Genomic DNA, 20,309 nt, shown 5'->3' on the forward strand with positions numbered 1-20,309 from the left:
ACCACCTACCACATTGTTCACGGGGAGACCGAGTGTCTACCAACCCTGTACATGTCACGGTGTTTATTGCACTGACATCATCTTCACTGTTGGGTGAGAGGGCCATCTGGTGTCTTTGTTGCTGATTGTCGCTACAGGCACTTCCGGGTCCCAGACCTACCTGTATGGTGGGGACAGCATCAGCCGACTACGCGACTCCCTGCAGTATGTGACATCATGATGGGACATCAGGGGTCAGTTTTATCTTCCGGAGTGGGGCCGAGGATGCTCCAACAGTGTGGGAGCATATTCTCACGCTATGGCTTCGCCTGCAGACTGCTAGGCGGCAACCCGCAAGACTTTAGCCGAATAGCTGGTATAGCGGCCTCGGCGAAGAGCCAGCCGTGCTTGCAACAGGAGTCAGTGGAATTCTACCGTGTCATAAGCAGGGCACATCGGCTGAGGCTGACCAAACGTCACAGAACTGTATATCTGAACGAATAAATGTTAATTTTTAATCACGTTTTATTAGTGCCGAAAAATGCTCTACAGGTCGACAATTCCATCCTGACAACATACAGGTGCCTCCATTCAGCCCCTCTACAGCTACCAATCGTCTCGAAATGGTTTTCAATTGAATTTTATACCATTCACCCCGAAAAATATCGGAAAGTCCCGCTAAAGATTCTGGTGATAGACAGCGGTCACACACTCTTCTCTGCCGGCCAGGGTGGCCGAGCGGTTCTAGGTGCTACAGTCTGGAACCGCGCGACCGCTTCGGTCGCAGGTTCGAATCCTGCCTCGGGCATGGGTGTGTGTGATGTCCTTAGGTTTAAGTAGTTCTGAGTTCTAGGGGACTGATGACCTCAGAAGTTAAGTCCCATAGTGCTCAGAACCATTTGAACCATTTGAACACTCTTCTCTCCAAAGTAGACCACCCCAATTGTTTTGAGATCTGGTGATTGTGGGGGTCAGAAGACATATGACAATTCATCCTCGTGCTCACAAAGAGAGACTTGGGCCACGAGAGCTGTGCGAACAGGGGCGCTGCCGTCGTGCAACACAGCGTCACCATTGAAGAACAAACATTTGTGTCAATGGGATGGACATGATCAGCCAAAATGATGACATAACCTTTGACAGTAAGGCGACCTTGCAGGGTAATCACGGGGCCTATGGAATACCTTGATATAGCTACTCATACCGCCAATGAACGCCCGCCGTGTCTCACCCTTGGGAAGTAAACAAGGTCAGAAGATGGAAACAGTGTGAAACAAGACTCGACCAAATGACGTACTGCCACTGCTCCATAGTCCAGCATCCAAATCTAGGTTTACCATGATTTCCATAAATCTCTCCAGGGAAATTGCAGAATGTTCCTTTGAAGGGGCATGGCCAATACCCTCCCTCATTTAATGTAATGGACATTTGCATCATTCATGAGTGATTTTGTAATTCCTGTTCACCTTGTAATTCCCTCCTTTTGGACCTCACTTCGTGTTATTTTGGCAACGGATGGGTTCACGAAGGCGTCGTCCAGTTCCGCAGTGATTTTTCAGCTGTAGTCTTATTTTTCGTTGCAGTCCTACTCAACGACCATCTGTCACAATCGCTAATTTCCATCGCAGTCCGCTTCAGCGACCATCTTTCACAATCATTCAACATACTTTCTTTGCGTTAGGACTTAGCGGATGATGTTTTCCACTTTCCGTGTATGCGGTGCCTCTAAAACAGCAAACAATTCAGCTACGTTTGTTAGGGAAGCACCCACCTACGGCCACAAGCAAGATGCCACGTTCGAATTCTCTTGGCTCCGACATAATGCATTTGGACATTGCAGAGGTGCCAGTCCTGGTTCGCCCGAGCGAGGTGGCGCAGTGGCTAGCACACTGGACTCGCATTCGGGAGGACGACGGTTCAATCCCGCGTCCGGCCATCCTGATTTAGGTTTTCCGTGATTTCCCTAAATCACTCCAGGCAAATGCCGGGATGGTTCCTATGAAAGGGCACGGCCGACTTCCTTCCCCATCCTTCCCTAATCCGATGAGACCGATGACCACGCTGTCTGGTCTCCTTCCCCAAACCAACCAACCAACCAGTCCTGGTTCAAATACAACAGCGCAGACTGCAAAGCTTGGCTAAGATCTGCATTTATTTTCAAGCATGCACTTCTTATGGTGTTTTAAAATTTTTGTCCAGGCCAGGTATGTAAGGCGAGTCTTGATATGAGTTCTGTGGGGAGCAGCTGCACCTGTGCACACAACAGAGTGTGGTTCGCTCTGCGTCGGCGTGTCAACAAACGCGACGCTCTTGTGTCTGATACTGTGCGAATCAGGCGGGATAGAAAGGGCAGACGCGCGCTGCGCTTAAGGGGCGGCGGGTGCAAATGCTCTCGCTGCTCTGTGATTGTACATTCAGTGGTTTCCAAATGGTCGGGTGCCAGATCCACGCACATTCATCGCCATCCACAGGCCCGTAAGAGATGCACGGACTCTAGGGTTTAGTTGTCCAGTCACAAGGTTTTGCAATGGCATATGCGCACTAAATGCCTGCGTCAAAACCTAATGCATTCATTTTGTGATACAGCTCCGAGGGCTGGACGGACATGGTCGTCAATACACACACCAGAGTTTGAAGAGAAGACGTAAGCATTGGTGCAAAACATGCCCTCAGCTCGCGCATTGTTGCTCGCGAAGTAGGTGTAAGCTGTTCCAAGGTCTGACGTGTGTGAAATGAAGGTAATTTATACATTTATCGCTTTCATAAAGGTTGAATACCGATCTTCCGGCGGCAAGCGACTCTTTTAGATGATGGCTAGTGCCGAAAGCTAAGGGATGCAGATATCGGTTCCTCCGTAAAATGTGCTTGTTATGACCCATTCTATCAGCATTCTCATTTCCTATATTTATTTTAGAAACACCTTGTATATATAAACTCAAACGTTGCCACGGGCACCTCGTTTCCAAGAACACAGCGTATTATGTCAAAAAAAGAGTTGCAGCGCACCTGGATTTTTTCTCTTCATTTCTATGTATAATTAAAAGAAGGTGATGAATACTGGCGCTGGATGCTGAGAGACATACGAAAAGAGCTAAGAGTTGAGATATCGAGAATGGTTCGAAATTGAATAAGAACGAGCGATCCACCTACTGAATGAAGAACGGTTGGGCTGCAAACAGAAATGAGTGGCGGTTCGAAAAGGAATAAAACCTAACGACGAACGGTGGAACGTGCACAAGCAACAACTGACCACTCGAAACGTAACGGGACCGACCGAACGAGACCGAAACAGTAAATGGATGTAACTGAAGTGAACGGTGAACGACCGTACTTGGAAGTCGCCAATCCGTCCTTGCGTTGAGTTTAGTGAAGCATTCCTTTAAACACTCCGAACAAGGTGGTGGAGTGGTTAGCACACTGGACTCGCACTTGGGAAGACCACGGTACAGATTGGTGATCGGTCATCCAAACCTAGGTACACCATGATTTCCCTAAATCGCCCCAGGGAAATTCCAGATTGGTTCCTTTGAAGGGGCATGGCCAGTACCCTCCCTCATTCTCGAAACAGTTCGAGCATGTGCTCCATCTCCAATGACGTCGATGTCGACGGCAAATTGAGCTAGAATCGTCATTCCTTCCTTCCTTCCATTAGACCCGTTATTTCCCATTCGCGTTCGGTACCGGTTCGTAGTTTTAAAGTAGAACAACACTGAAATTTACACCGAGCGATGGTCCGTTGCGTCAGAGGAAGTCTCCACTGTTCCATAGGGGCGACTCGTGGACGTTCAGCTTTTATTTACTTCAATAAGTATCAGTAATACAGGCCATTTCATTCTATAGAGGAGGCGGGTATAGAGAGCGGACCGGAAGATGGCGCCTAGGCTTGTCTTCGTGCCGGAACGGGCCGCTATTGTTATTGCCTGGCGGGGAGACGGAGGGACCGACCCCCATCTTATTTAGGCGGGGCCGGGGCGCTCCCCGGATTGGGAGAGAACTTTATTGGCAGCCTGTGCTCGCAATGTCCCGTCCCGTCTCAGCTCCCATCGTAAGCTTAATGGACTGGTCGCTCGCTGCCGCACAGACGGCAAACTTGGGAGCGTCCGCACGCCCGCTGCGGACATCTTCTCTGTGTCTGCTGGCCCTGCCTGCTGCTGCCTGCAGGCGGAGGCTCCAACGCGGCCCGCGGAGGAGAAGCAAGCAGTATCGCAGCAGACACACCCAAACCCACATATCCTCACACACACACTGATCCGCCCGTACCTTCCATGTAAAAACTTTCGCGGGGGCCAGCAAGATGGGCAGTCAACACTGCCTTTACAGAAATGCGTGATGGCGTCATATACTGCGCAACGCATGTGCGAACAGAAAATCACGTTTATATACTGCTTGTCCTACCTGCTAGTAGAATTCGTAGATAAGTCTTACTTTACGTAAACTACACTACTGGCCATTAAAATTGCCACACCAAGAAGAAATGTATATGATAAACGGGTATTCATTGGACAAATATAATATACTAGAACTGACATGTGATTACATTTTCACGCAATTTGGGTGCATAGATCCTTAGAAATCAGTTACCAGAACAACCACCTCTGGCCGTAATAACGGCCTTGATACGCCTGAGCATTGAGTCAAACAGAGCTTGCATGGCGTATGCAGGTACAACTGATCATGCAGCTTCAACACGATACCACAGTTCATCAAGAGTAGTGACTGGCGTATTATGACGAGTCAGTTGCTCTGCCACCATTGACCAGACGTTTTCAATTGGTGAGAGATCTGGAGAATGTGCTGGCCAGGGCAGCAGTCGAACATTTTCTGTATCCAGAAAGGCGCATACAGGACCTGCAACATGCGGTCGTGCATTATCCTGTTGAAATGTAGGGTTTCGCAGGGATCTAATGAAGGGTAGAAACACGGTCGTAACACATCTGAAATGTAACGTCCACTGTTCGAAGTGCCGTCAATGCGAACAAGAGGTGACCGAGACGTGTAACCAATGGCACCCCTTACCATCACGCCGGGTGATTCGCCAGTGTGGCGATGACGAATACACGCATCCAATGTGCTTTCAGCGCGATGTCGCCAAACACGGATGCGACCATCACGATGCTGTAAACAGAACCTGCATTCATCCGAAAAAATGTTTTTCCATTCGTGCACCCAGGTTCGTCGTTGAGCCGCTCCTGTCTGTGATACAGCGTCAAGGGTAACCGCAGCCGTGTTCTCCGAGCTGATAGTCCATGCTGCTGCAAACGTTGTCGAACTGTTCGTGCAGATGGTTGTTGTCTTCCAAACGTCCCCATCTGTTGGCTCAGGGATCGAGACGTGGCTGCACGATCCGTTACAGCCATGCGGATAAGGTGCCTGTCATCTGGACTGCTAGTGATACGAGGCTCTTGGGATCCAGCACGACGTTCCGTATTACTCTCCTGAACCCACCGATTCCATATTCTGCTAACAGTCATTGGATCTCGACCAACGCGAGCAGCAATGTCGCTATACGATAAACCGCAAGCACGATATGCTACAATCGGACCTTTATCAAAGTCGGAAACGTGATGGTACGCATTTCCCCTCCTTACACGAGGCATCACAACAATGTTTCACCAGGGAACGCCGATCAACTACTGTTTGTGTATGAGAAATCGGTTGGAAACTTTCCTCATGTCGCACGTTGTAGGTGTCGCCACCGGCACCAGCCTTGTGTGAATGCTCTGAAAAGCTAATCATTTGCACATCAGAGCATCTTCTTCCTGTCGGTTAAATTTCGCGTCTGTAGCACGTCATCTTCGTGGTGTAGCAATTTTTATGGCCAGTAGTGTACTTGTCCTACCTGCTAGTACAATCCATAAATAAATCTTACTTTACATAAACTAAGATGAAGGTAATCTTCGTAAAAAAAAAAAAATCTCTACCGAAGTTGCGCTTTCAATGTCACGATAGAAAATAGCTACATGATGGTTTACTGGAACTCATCAATTAACTATTTACTTTTAATATAAACAATTCGATTATTTGTAATCATGGACGAAGACACTTTTAAGTTCACCTGAACATTATTTGTTAATTTGTAAATGATACAATTACAGTATCTTTTGGCGTCTACTCGCTGGTTTTACTGACAAAGACATAATGGAGTATTTTGATATTCGAATACCATATTTTATTTATTCATTTTTCTAGCGAGCTGAAAAGAATAACGGCAAGGAACCATAAATTCCTGCCCATATACCGCCATCAGATCTCTGCTCGAACACAAGCAGAGCGAAAAGATTGCACGAATTACACGTAGCGTGATCAATTACAGTGGGGTGACGGAAGTCGTGGTATAGCGATGTGTACGTACACAGATGGCGGTAATGTCGCGTACACAAGGTATAAAAGGGCAGTGCATTGGCGGAGCTGTCGTTTGTACTCAGTTGATTCGTGTGGAAAGGTTTCCTACGTGATTATGGCCACATGACGGAAATTAATTGTCTTTGAATGTGGAATGGTAGTTGGAGTTAGAGGCATGGGACATTGCATTTCGGAAATCGTTAAGGAATCCAATACTCCGCGAACCACACTGCCGAGAGTGCGGCGACAATACCGGACTTCAGGCGTTGCCTCTGACCATGGGCAATACAGTGTCCAACGACCTTCACTAAAGACCGAGATGGATGAAATCAGAGGTGCACAAAGGTAAGGTAAATACACGAGATGAACTGCTGCGTCGAATCATGGACGCTGCTGAGTTGATCAGGAACCAACGACAGGCAAATGAACAACAACATATGTTATCCCTAGAGCGCTAAGGTGCATTGACGTTCATGGTGGGATATTCGAACCTGTTCTGTGAACTGTACAACATCTGTACGATAAGTATTAAAGCCCTTTGTAAGAGACGTGGTACATCTTTTTCAACAGAAAAGCATGCAAGTTGTAACAAATTATGTACTAAATGCAAAGTAAATAAACATTATTTAAAAATGTGTAACATATCTGTACTTCTCTGCAACATTCAAAAAAATTGTTCAAATGGCTCTGAGCACTATGGGACTTAACATCTATGGTCATCAGTCCCCTAGAACTTAGAACTACTTAAACCTAACTAACCTAAGGACATCACACAACACCCAGCCATCACGTGGCAGAGAAAATCCCTAACACCGCCGGGAATCGAACCCGGGAACCCGGGCGTGGGAAGCGAGAACGCTACCGCACGACCACGAGATGCCGGCATCTCTGCAACATTGTTTTCAAGGAAATCACGTTACGGTCCAGTTGTATTGCGTATACGTTCACGTCAATTTAGCAGAATTAAAGTTCCTTTCAATACCGTACCTCCCTAACGAAGAATTTGCGGACGTATGTTCATATAACATTTTTTGTTCAGAATCACTTATACTATAACTGAGTAAAATATTGACGTTTCCTCCCCAAACACCATATATACAGGGTGAGTCACCTAACATTACCGCTGGATATATTTCGTAAACGTGTGTGATGGCCTTAGGTTAGTTAGGTTTAATTAGTTCTAAGTTCTAGGCGACTCATGACCGCAGAAGTTAAGTCGCATAGTGCTCAGAGCCATTTGAACCATTTAGCCATATTTCGTAAACCACATCAAATACTGACGAACCGATTCCACAGACCGAACGTGGGGAGAGGGGCTAGTGTAACTGTTTAATACAAACCATACAAAAATGCACGGAAGTATGTTTTTTAACACAAACCTACGTTTTTTTAAATGTTTATATGTTCAGATGCGCTAAAAAAACTAACGTGGTTCCATTTCAAAAAACATACTTCCGTGCATTTTCTTATGTTTTTTATTAACCAATTACACTAGCCCCTCTCCTCACGTTCGATCTATGGAATCGATTCGTCAGTATTTGATGAGGTTTACGAAATATATCCAGCAGTAATGTTAGGTGACTCACCCCGTATATATATATATATATATATATATATATATATATATATATATATATATATATATATATATATACTAGTGGAGGTCTAGCTTAACGTCCTTGTGGGGATACAATCCCTTGACTCTGTGCGTCCAATGCTGCGTTAAAAGGTAAGCTCTTGCATGTGGTACATCACTTACAGCATATGCTCTCGTGTACCACATTTACATAATATTCCTTTTCACCGCCGGTCTTTTGACCCAGGTAATGGGCTAGTTCGGAAGGGAAATGTTTCGTGTGGTATGACGTTAAGATGACATAACGTAATAATATGCCTGTTATGGTTGCACGTTGTTCCCCATTTACATATGTAGACTCTGAAACTTTATTATTTTCACCCTTAAATTAATGGCAGTAATGAACTCTAAAAAGGGCCATCACAGAAGTTGGGAAGGAAAACATAGGTACAAAGAAGGTAGCTGCGAAGAAACCATGGGTAACAGAAGAAATACTTCAGATGATTGATGAAAGGAGGAAGTACAAACATGTTCCGGGAAAATGAGGAATACAGAAATACGAGTCGCTGAGGAATGAAATAAATAGGAAGTGCAGGGAAGCTAAGACGAAATGGCTGCAGGAAAAATGTGAAGACATCGAAAAAGATATGATTGTCGAAGGGACAGACTCAGCATACAGGAAAGTCAAAACAACCTTTGGTGACATTAAAAGCAACGGTGGTAACATTAAGAGTGCAACGGGAGTTCAACTGTTACATGCAGAGGAGAGAGCAGATAGGTGGAAAGAATACATTGAAAGCCTCTATGAGGGTGAAGATTTGTCTGATGTGATAGAAGAACAAACAGGAGTCGATTTAGAAGAGATAGGGGATCCAGTATTAGAATCGGAATTTAAAAGAGCTTTGGAGGACTTACGGTCAAATAAGGCAGAAGGGATAGATAACATTCCATCAGAATTTCTAAAATCATTGGGGGAAGTGGCAACAAAAAGACTATTCACGTTGGTGTGTAGAATATATGAGTCTGGCGGCATACCATCTGACTTTCGGAAAACATCATCCACACAATTCCGAAGACGGCAAGAGCTGAGAATTATCGCACAATCAGCGTAACAGCTCATGCATCGAAGCTGCTTACAAGAATAATATACAGAAGAATGGAAAAGAAAATTGAGAATGCGCTAGGTGACGATCAGTTTGGCTTTAGGAAAAGTAAAGGGACGAGAGAGGCAATTCGGACGTTACGGCTAATAATGGAAGCAAGGCTAAAGAAAAATCAAGACACTTTCATAGGATTTGTCGACCTGGAAAAAGCGTTCGACAATATAAAATGGTGCAAGCTCTTCGAGATTCTGAAAAAAGTAGGGGTAAGCTATAGGGAGAGACGGGTCATATACAATATGTACAACAACCAAGAGGGAATAATAAGAGTGGACGATCAAGAGCGAAGTGCTCGTATTAAGAAGGGTGTAAGACAAGGCCGTAGCCTTTCGCCCCTACTCTTCAATCTGTACATCGAGGAAGCAATGATGGAAATAAAAGAAAGGTTCAGGAGTGGAATTAAAATACAAGGTGAAAGGATATAAATGATACGATTCGCTGATGACATTGCTAACCTGAGTGAAAGTGAAGAAGAATTAAATGATCTGCTGAACGGAATGAACAGTCTAATGAGTACACAGTATGGTTTGAGAGTAAATCGGAGAAAGACGAAGGTAATGAGAAGTGGTAGAAATGAGAACAGCGAGAAACTTAACATCAGGATTGATGGTCACGAAGTCAATGAAGTTAAGGAATTCTGCTACCTAGGCAGTAAAATAACCAATGACGGACGGAGCAAGGAAGACATCAAAAGCAGACTCGCTATGGCAAAAAAGGCATTTCTGGCCAAGAGAAGTCTACTAATATCAAATACCGGCCTTAATTTGAGGAAGAACTTTCTGAGGATGTACGTCTGGAGTACAGCATTGTATGGTAGTGAAACATGGACTGTGGGAAAACCGGAAAAGAAGAGAATCGAAGCATTTGAGATGTGGTGCTATAGACGAATGTTGAAAATTAGGTGGACTGATAAGGTAAGGAATGAGGAGGTTCTACGCAGAATCGGAGAGGAAAGGAATATGTGGAAAACACTGATAAGGAGAAGGGACAGCTTGATAGGACATCTGCTAAGACATGAGGGAATGACTTCCATGGTACTAGAGGGAGCTGTAGAGGGCAAAAACTGTAGAGGAAGACAGAGATTGGAATACGTCAAGCAAATAATTGAGGACGTAGGTTGCAAGTGCTACTCTGAGATGAAGAGGTTAGCACAGGAAAGGAATTCGTGGCGGGCCGCATCAAACGAGTCAGTAGACTGATGAAAAAAAGAAAAAAAAAAAGAAATGAACTCAGGTTGTTGCTAATTTAATTCACGATTCCCCCTGCTTGACAGTATCTGTTATGGCCAACATTCATTTTAACGTATTCCATTACCGTCTCGTCTCGATCAATTACTGCCTTCCATTTCCCTGCTGAGAGGTCAAATAATGGCCTTTCCCTCAGGCGGGAAACCGATTCTGTGTTAGTGGTCGAAAACCAAAGAATTAAGTACTGGGAACATGCTTGATGTTGCTACATTTCCTAATTTTATCGGTGCGTGGGCCTGCGATTTCATATCCTGTGATGTGGTTAAAACGTCTTCACATTAGTTCACGGTTTCCCAAACATTTTCTCTGATGGAACACTTTAAGAATCCTGGTATTTTGATAGGACACCTTCTTTGTTTTGAAGGTTAATAATTTTAAAAAATGAGATAATGTTGTTTTCTTGAGTGATTTCTCAAATATAAAATCATAACTGATAACGCAGAAATCGTAATAAAGTTTCAAAAAATAATTAATATCGCCAAAGTGTCGAAAAAACCGCCATAGTATTACTGGTTTTTGTGGAGCACTTATTCATTGCCCATGGCACACCAGTGTGCCATGGTACACACTCTGTGAAACACTGCAATGTCTGCAGCTCCTGTATCAAGAATAGTTGGATTGGGGACACTTCCTACTCAAGCATTTAAAGCTGCCTGCAACATAGCGCAGTGTCTATTATTGCGTTTCAAGGTGTCGGAGTAATCTCTCATGTCGCATACTCTGCCATATGTAATCAGCTGAATCCTTTGATTTTTGCTATTTTCCTACTCCTTGACTGGCCGTTTTGGGCGCAATGTAGTCACATTTAATTTTCCAGTTGGGAAGTTGACTGGCGATTTCCATCATCCGTCTCATTCCTATCTGCATTCGGACTGTGCCATTCCTGCTTCCTATCGTATTTTGTAGTCTGGTTCTGCCACTGATGATTACTGTTATGGTTCAAGTGATTTGGACTCAATCGCTCATCATATCATTTCTGCTTCCTACAGTAAATATGGTTCCTGTTATTCTGTCTGTTCTTCTTGTTGTCATTACTGCCGTGCACCTTTGTGTATCAAATTTATCGAACGTAACAATGACAAAAATTCTTCAATTTTAGACTCAGAAGTCGTTTTGCACTTACAATTCTCGCTACAGCCTGTTGTGACATTGCGTTATCCCAACATATCATTTTGTTCCAATACTTTTCAAATTAGGCCGGCCGGAGTGGCCGACCGGTTCTAGGCGCTACTGTCTGGAACCGCGCGACCGCTACGGTCGAAGGTTCGAATCCTGCCTCGGGCATGGATGTGTGTGATGTCCTTAGGTTAGTTAGGTTTAAGTAGTTCTACGTTGTAGGGGACTGATGACCTCAGAAGTTAAGTCCCATAATACTAAGAGCCATTTTTTCAAATTACTTTCTGGGAATACCTTGGCGTGACTAGAATGGTTTCGGGTTAAATACTTCCTTGTGTAACTGTTTTTTCATGCCACCTGACCAATATTTAGCTAGAAAAGCTCTATGAAACTCATTCGACAGTATTCAGCTACATCATTTTCCCGGAACATGGCATCACTCTGGATAAATCCTGCCATGAATGATATTTGCTGTGGATCCGGCCGGATTGTGGCATTGCTCCAAGAACACCATTTATAAACACTGCAAAATATTATAAGGTAGAAATATTTGGAACTGCGTATGGCTTATGAAATTTTCTTCCATCATAATTGCGCTGAATCGTGGTAACAATTCATATCACACAGTGAGTTGTATGACGCAAAAGCTGACGTGTCCGTTGCACCCACAGCATTCTGCTTTGCGTGCATCCCAGGACTGAAACCACGGTAGCACAGCGGTCAACACACTGGACTTGAATTCTGGAGGACGACAGTTCAGATCTGTGTCCAGCCATATAGGTTTTCCGTGGTTTCCCTACACTGCTCCATGAAAATTATGGGATAGTGCCTTTGAAATGGCACAGTTGATTTACTTCCCAATTCATGAAACTTCAGGGGTTCTGCTCCATCTCTCAGGACCTCAATGTCAACAGGTCATTAAACCTTAATCTTCTTTCTTCCCCTCCTTTTATTATTTCTTCCTTCCAGGAATGAAGTTTTTTCAGAGCCTAGTGATACCGATCTCTCGCAATGTACTATATCTTTAACTTTTTCATTTAATTGAACGGCTCACTAATAGCATTTCACCATAGTGATAAGTCCCAGTCCAGTTTCTAAATTATCTTGCGGAACTCGGTATCTTGTCATCAGGGCAATTAAGTCCCTCAGGTAATTTGTAGAAATCTTATTAACAGCTTCTTGCAACTGTGCATCTGCTTGCTGAGAAAGTTGTTCGTCCTTACAGGATGTCCAAGAAGTAACCTCTTTGTTTAACATCTTCCTCTGGGACTCTAACTGATTGCTTCTTATTTTGTGTTGTTTATCAGCGAGGTTATCTACTTTATTTGACATCTTCTGGATCGTCCCCGATAAATTGATCTGGGCCTGATTTACCACATTTAAGTCGTCGTATAATTTCTGTACCGTTTCTAGTAGTCACACGTGTTTCATCGGCTGTTTCCTTTGCAAGTGCATCAGGCTTGACCGAAAGTTCGGTAACGTCTAACGTAATAACACCCAGTTACATTGCAATAACATCCTGTTTTTTAGATAACACGTCTTATTTCATCGCAAACTCGTCTTGGTTTTAGATAAGTAGAGTTCTTTGCTAGTAAATTCACATTCACGGTTCAGTGCAGTGCACAGTGTAGAACATACCATGTATAAATTTTTGAATAATGCGTCTGAAGGATCCGTCGGAGACTTGCCTGCGTTACAGTTCGTTCCGCTTCAAGGCTCGGTTCAGCTATATTATCTGCACTGGGACCCATACTTAGCATCTGTGCACGTGTTTTTTCCATAGCTTTCATTTAATGAAATCCCAAACTAACTGTCGCTTTTCCTCTATTGAACAATTAATTCTATGGCTTAGAACTCGTCTCTTAATAATACGAGTTATATCGTTATTTGATTTGGAAAAATAAACACTCTCGCAACACCTAGCCTAATTGTTGAGGCGTCGTGTAAATCCACCCACCAGAAAATTAAAAGTACTAATTGCAGGAGTAAACTACCCCCCCCCCTCCCCCTCTAAAATTACGGTACTGAATTGTGAGTTACTCTACCTGAGAAACTGATCTAAGTAAGGTAGTATGAAGAAGCACAAATAATCACTTGCGTTTGGCTGGTTCATCGACGAAAACCACCTTCCTTCGGCGTGCTATGGCTTGATTTCTTCCGAATTTCACTTCTCTCCTCGAGTAACAGATAAATTGATTCCATGAGAAAGAAAACGGCACGCACTTTAGTACGTACTTACAGTATGTGACAAATGAAGTTTTCGCTTCCTCAAAAGGGTGCCAGTTATAATGTGATACGCGTTTACCTAGTAGAATATTACAATTACGAGGGTTGGAACTTAAATAGTGGCAACTGTTTATTTACAGCTCGTACAAAATAGATACGTGTTTCAAAGTTTTACTGACCTTCAAAATAGTCACCAGCGTTGTGTATAAACCGTTGCCAGCGATGTGAATTCGTAGGATACTCTTAGCAGTGCCAGTTGTGTTTACAGTTCAAGCGGCGCGGTCTATTGCCCGACGAATTTGTAGCAGTTCTGAAGCGAATGCCGTGAAGTGTTTCCTCCAGCTCATAAATCGAGTTGTATTCTCGAGGGCTTGAATCAAGAGAGAGCAGTAGGTGGTATAGCACTTAGCAGCCCCACCAGTCAAACAAATCAGTAACAGAATGAGATTTTCACTCTGCAGCGGAGTGTGCGCTGATATGAAACTTCCTGGCAGATTAAAACTGTGTGCCCGACCGAGACTCGAACTCGGGACCTTTGCCTTTCGCGGGCAAGTGCTCTACCAACTGAGCTACCGAAGCACGACTCACGCCCGGTGCTCACAGCTTTACTTCTGCCAGTATCTCGTCTCCTACCTTCCAAACTTTACAGAAGCTCTCCTGCGAACCTTGCAGAACTAGCACTCCTGAAAGAAAGAATATTGCGGAGACATGGCTTAGCCACAGCCTGGGGGATGTTTCCAGAATGAGATTTTCACTCTGCAGCGGAGTGTGCGCTGATATGAAGCTGTGAGTACCGGGCGTGAGTCGTGCTTCGGTAGCTCAGTTGGTAGAGCACTTGCCCGCGAAAGGCAAAGGTCCCGAGTTCGAGTCTCGGTCGGGCACACAGTTTTAATCTGCCAGGAAGTTTCATATCAGCGCACACTCCGCTGCAGAGTGAAAATCTCATTCTGGAAACATCCCCCAGGCTGTGGCTAAGCCATGTCTCCGCAGTATCCTTTCTTCCAGGAGTGCTAGTTCTGCAAGGTTCGCAGGAGAGCTTCTGTAAAGTTTGGAAGGTAGGAGACGAGATACTGGAAGAAGTAAAGCTGTGAGTACCGGGCGTGAGTCGTGCTTCGGTAGCTCAGTTGGTAGAGCACTTTCCCGCGAAAGGCAAAGGTCCCGAGTTCGAGTCTCGGTCGGGTACACAGTTTTAATCTGCCAGGAAGTTTCAAATCAGTAACAGCTTGCACTGTATGTGCCTGAGCACTGTTCTGCAAAATCGTCAGTTCCTGCACAAACTGTCATCACTTCTGTCTCTAAGGTTGTGTCAGGTTCTATTCCAAAAATGAACAGCATAGAGACAGAAGTGATGACACTTTCTGCAGGACCCGACCATCATTTTACAGGACAGTGCTCAAGCGCGTACAGTGCAAGCTGTTACTGATTTGTTTGACTGATGAGGCTGCTAAGTGCTATACCACCTACTGCACTCTCTTGATTCAAGCCCTCGAGAACACAACTCGATTTATGAGCTGGAGGTAACACTTCACGGCATTCGCTTCAGAACTGCTACAAATCCGTCGGGCAATAGACCGTGCCGCTCGAACTGTCAATACAACTGGAGTATCTTACGACTTACAAATTGCTGGAAACGTGTTATACACAATGCAGGTGACTACTTTAAATCTCAGTAAATCTTTGAAACACGTATCTATTTCGTGTGAGCTGTAAATAAATAGTTGCCACTATTAAAAAGTTCCAACCCTCGTATGTGCTACTAGTCCTATATGGGGGTAACGGTCGTAAATGAATCTGACATTCTCGTAATCTAAGAAGAAGTTAATCCTTGGGAAAAATTATATTCCAAAGTTGCATGTTCAATTCTGCGAAAGAAAATTGATGGGTATAAATTGATTCAATAACTGAATCCACCAGATAGAATTATAATGTATCGCACATTATAAGATCGACAAAGATCTTTATCATGCCTTTTTTCATTTATTTATTTACCTTTAATATTAATGATTAGGTTATTTGCAATCATGTATACAAACACAATTAAGTTCACCTAAAGATCATTTATTAAAACGTAAATGATGCTACCACAATACCTTTTTGATATCTAGTTGATGGCTTGACCGACTGAGACGTAATAGGATCTTTCGATACACGAATACCATTTTTCATTCATTCACCGTTCTAGCGATTCGAAAAGCACCGTAAATTCCTGTGAATACAGAAGCTTTTGATTTCAGCTCGAAGACAAGCAGAGATAGGAAACTGCTCGAGGTAAGTGCTCGCAGCTTGGTCTATTGTAGTCACCCTGACGAATTGTTATCTAGCTTCCTGGTATTATGAATAAAGCACAGTACCTCGTGTGAATCACATGGTTTCATTTCGACGGAATTTAGGCTATCTTTAGAATTTCAAAGTTTCACGTCATCACACCTCCAGATTTTAGAACTGAAGGTTAACTTACAGTGGTAAAATGAAGGATCCAGCAATAACAATTTGTCTATTATTATAGATGCTTTTCTCGTAAAACTAACTACTATTTTTACCGCTAGGTGGATAATCTGAAGCAGATGTAACGTCAGGAAGTGAATGCAGTCCTTGAAAATGGTGATTTAGTGCAGTAACTGGATAGAGCTAAAAAGGAAAATAAATGTATTAAAACTGAAGAAGATCCATTATTAGGAAAAATATCCTTGACAGAACTTATAGCCGGCCGTGGTGGTCTCGCGGTTCTAGGCGCGCAGTCCGGAACCGTGCGACTGCTACGGTCGCAGGTTCGAATCCTGCCTCGGGCATGGATGTGTGTGATGTCCTTAGGTTAGTTAGGTTTAAGTAGTTCTAAGTTCTTGGGGACTAATGACCACAGCAGTTGTGTCCCATAGTGCTCAGAGCCAGCCAGAACTTATAAAGTGACGTATGTGGGGTTGGCTACTTGGCTTGTAAATACACTGCCTGACACAAAAAGTGAAGCACACAGTAGGCTATGACGATTCGAAATGCAATTTCACAGGTTGGGAGGGTGTATGACGTTGTTTCGGTGATTAACATCGAGTTAAATTACCTAAACACTTGGCAGTGACATCTTTATGACGCTACATGCCCTTTGGTCTGGATGTAGCACTGTTTCAGTTGGGAAGGGTGTCGTAAAGTCGACGTATACTCTGATGAGGAAGAGTGTCCCACAACTGGTGTAAAGGTCCTTGGTGACCTACATACTGCCACTGAGAAGGAGTTTACATCCAAGCGTTTCTCACTCGCAGTCGGTCGGGGATTCATCTGGGGATTTTTCTGGCCATTTAAGGGCCTCAGTATCACGCAGACACTTCGCAGGGACACGTGCCATGTGTAAACAATACTGTCCTGTTGAAAAATGGCGCCACGATACTACAATATTTCCAACAAGCTGGTATCTCATCAGTATCTGACAATATTTGTGCTGACAGTAGTTCATTATAGGCAACTGCATCACACGCGAAATTTCTGAAATTACTGTTAGTGTTGCCTGCCAAGACATCATTATATAATGTGAACAACACAATTGCCTGGGGCGCGTCCATAGCCATTTCTACATCTGTCTATGACTTTCCATGCAAACCTCGTTGTCGACAGGATGTTAAACTTTAATCTTCCTTCTCCATGCAAGATAACGTGCTGCGTCCACCCAATACATATTGAGTCCAGTCACAAATTTCGTTTGATAGCCCATATGATCGTTCTTCCATTAATACGCGTTGATGTGGTACTGAATCAAACGCTTTTCGGAAGTCAAAGATACAACATGTGCTTTATCCATGTAACGGAAGTGTGACGTTTGGGATATAACTAACATTGGCACATCATCCGGTTATAGAAGAAAACACGTACTCACCTCCCCTTTGTACCTCAAATAATGGAGATGGAAATTTCTTTCACCTGTAAGATTCGTACCTTAATTACATGTAATGAACGTATGCAGAGAAGAAATCACGATCTCTTAGTTCTCAGTTTAATTTACTGGAACAGTGTAATCATTTCTAATGCGGTAGATCTGGTTCGCTTGATAAAATGGCACAGTATTTTTTCCTTATTAATCATACTGTTTATTTTACTTTGCAGGTTCGGCGTTGATGCAGATTGTGGACGTCTACAAGGAGACTCACGCGCAACAGATGAATATTGTAAGTAACAAAAATACGTTCCTGGCTAACTTAGCGAATTTGAATAACAGAATACTTTAGACGCCTCAGTTACCGTGTTATGATAACAAACATTACCAAACTTGCATATTTCTGTTTTTGTTGAAAAATCGATGAGTATCCCAAAAATAAAAATAAAAATATAGATCGGTATCAGGCAAGTTTATCAGTTTCACGATTAAATACGAGATGTAACCAACAGCTACGGCTGAGCGTTAGGGACATATTCCTCACAAACAGATATGAAAGTATTTTACTTGAAATGAATTCAGAAATACTTTATTTACAGTCACTATGTTACCAAGTTTATGTTGTTGGTTTTAACTGACGTCAGTTGTTTCCACCCCCATCTATATAAGGTCCACATTTAGGTCATTACGTAAATCAGATAATGGTTCTAATAACTGCTCTTAAAACTCAAATTTACTTGTTTCATTAGTGAGAATACTGGAATATGAGGATACTACATCGTAATCTCCTAACCATCGAAAAAATTATGTCTGTTTTCCGAGATAAAAGTCAAGTTTCTACAAGTCTCCATACTACGTTAATTATAAGAACCACACAGTATTGAACGATGGGGAAGTTACGACTCATTCGAACACGAGATGTTCAAACTGTCCTCATTTACTTTCGACACTGGCGTCGATACACCGTTGCATTGAATCCACGATACTCTGATGCATCCATGGAGTATTGCGCATGATTTCAAAGTCTTCACATAACGGACACGACGATAAATTCCAGACATGAACCCACTATTCAGTATTGCAGTGCCTGTGTTGTTAAGAGGAACGATGCAGTGTACCCTCGGACATGAATCCATATCCGAAGGGAAATTTCATCGTTCTTGTTAATAACACAAACAATGGAATATCGTATATATCCGCCGATACCAAGCGGTGACTTCCAATTAAAATGTTCTCCCTGTAAGAGAATTACGAGTACATAATGTGTGTCTGAATATAGTTGTGACGCAGGATCGACGTCTTATGGAAGTCTAGGTCTGGCCATGAGTCGTGCACAGGTAGCCGAAGCGATTAAGGTGGCCGCTGCCATAAATCGGGAAATCTGGATTTGAATCCCGGTTCGGCACAAATTTTCATTGTCGTCATTCTCTGATAGACCGTCCCTGGTAGCTGAGTGGTCAGCGCGACGGAATATCATACCTAACGGCCTGGGTTCGATTCCCTTCTGGGTCGGAGATTTTCTCCGCCCAGGGACTGGGTATTGTGTTGTCCTTATCATCATAATTTCATCCCCATCGACACGAAAGTCACCGAAGTGGCGTCAACTCGAAAGATTTGCACCATTCGAACGGTCTACCCGACGGTACGCCCTAGCCACACGGCATTTCCATTCTCTTATACAGCTAATAGTTGTTCGTATTCGCAACAGCGAACGTATGGATTCATATAAAACCTTTCAGACTGCGGAGAGGGGTAGTCTCTCTAAGTATTAATCAAAACGTCCTGGATCCCGCGTTGCATCGCAGCCACTGCTTAAGTTTTGAATAAAAACTATCAACGATTTTAATAATAAATAACATACAGGAGCTGTTGCGGTTATTTCAAAAGCTGTGGTTGCCCCACTCATCAAGTGATCTGTAAATTATAAGCAGTGGCGACCGAGGACTTCCCATATAACTTGTCACGCTCGTTGGGCCAATGGGCTTGTCAAGAAGGGTGGAGTAGCAGACCGAGTTTGGGTGTATGGAATCTCTCGTATGAAGCGGAAGCATCAGTAGTGATTAACTGCATGAGAAAGTAACGCAAACTGTGCATTAAGCGTGTCCCCATGGCATCTGGCTTGTCACTGAAAAAGGGTTATGATGTAGTCTCCATTGGATAAAGATTTAGGATCACGCCCCATTTCGGATCTTCGTGAAGGGGAGATATCAAAAGTTTGAACGCGGTTCGGAACCTTGGAAATCTGAAACGGGGCATTCAAAGACTCAATGTAGGATGAGTGGGGGTAAGTGAAGTGAAATGGAGGGAAGATATGGCAATGCCGACTCCAGCAGAAGAAACTGGTACAGCGGGAGCGGTTTAGCGAGAGGGTCGTGCTCATACTAATCGATAACAAACGAACGCCAAGAAAAATAGATCAGGCATACAGGCTTACATCACAACCATAAGACGAAAATATACAGATATATAGAAAGATACTGAACGGGTTGTTCATAACGTACAGGGAGGTGTTAATTTAATACTCGTGGAGTATTAGTAGGCCGTAGTAGGAGTAGGATTAGACGAAAGAGTTAATGGAGAATATGGGATTCGGCGTAGAAAGGAGAGAGGAGAAAGACAAATTAAGTCCCGTAAAAGAATTTCAGCTAGTAATAGCGAACACACAATACACACAAGAAGGCGAGGTATACTTGGAAATGGCCTAGAGACACGGGAAGATTACAATGGATTACATCATGCCCAGAGATTCCAAAGCAGATTAAAACTGTCTGTCGGACTGAGGCTCGAATTCGGAACCTTCGCCT

The 20,309-nt window shown here is 43.7% G+C and overlaps 1 protein-coding gene across 1 annotated transcript in view; it reads left to right on the forward strand.

Annotated features, from left to right (window-relative positions):
- Window positions 1-20,309, forward strand: part of LOC126234226 (brain-specific angiogenesis inhibitor 1-associated protein 2-like) — a 639,899-nt gene that overhangs the window by 466,174 nt on the left and 153,416 nt on the right. The window contains exon 4 of the mRNA XM_049942915.1: window positions 17,736-17,797. Coding sequence (XP_049798872.1) covers window positions 17,736-17,797 — 62 coding nt within the window. The remainder of the gene's footprint in view (window positions 1-17,735; window positions 17,798-20,309) is intronic.

Source organism: Schistocerca nitens, chromosome 2 (assembly GCF_023898315.1).
Source record: "Schistocerca nitens isolate TAMUIC-IGC-003100 chromosome 2, iqSchNite1.1, whole genome shotgun sequence".
Classification (NCBI taxonomy): Eukaryota; Metazoa; Arthropoda; class Insecta; order Orthoptera; family Acrididae; genus Schistocerca; species Schistocerca nitens.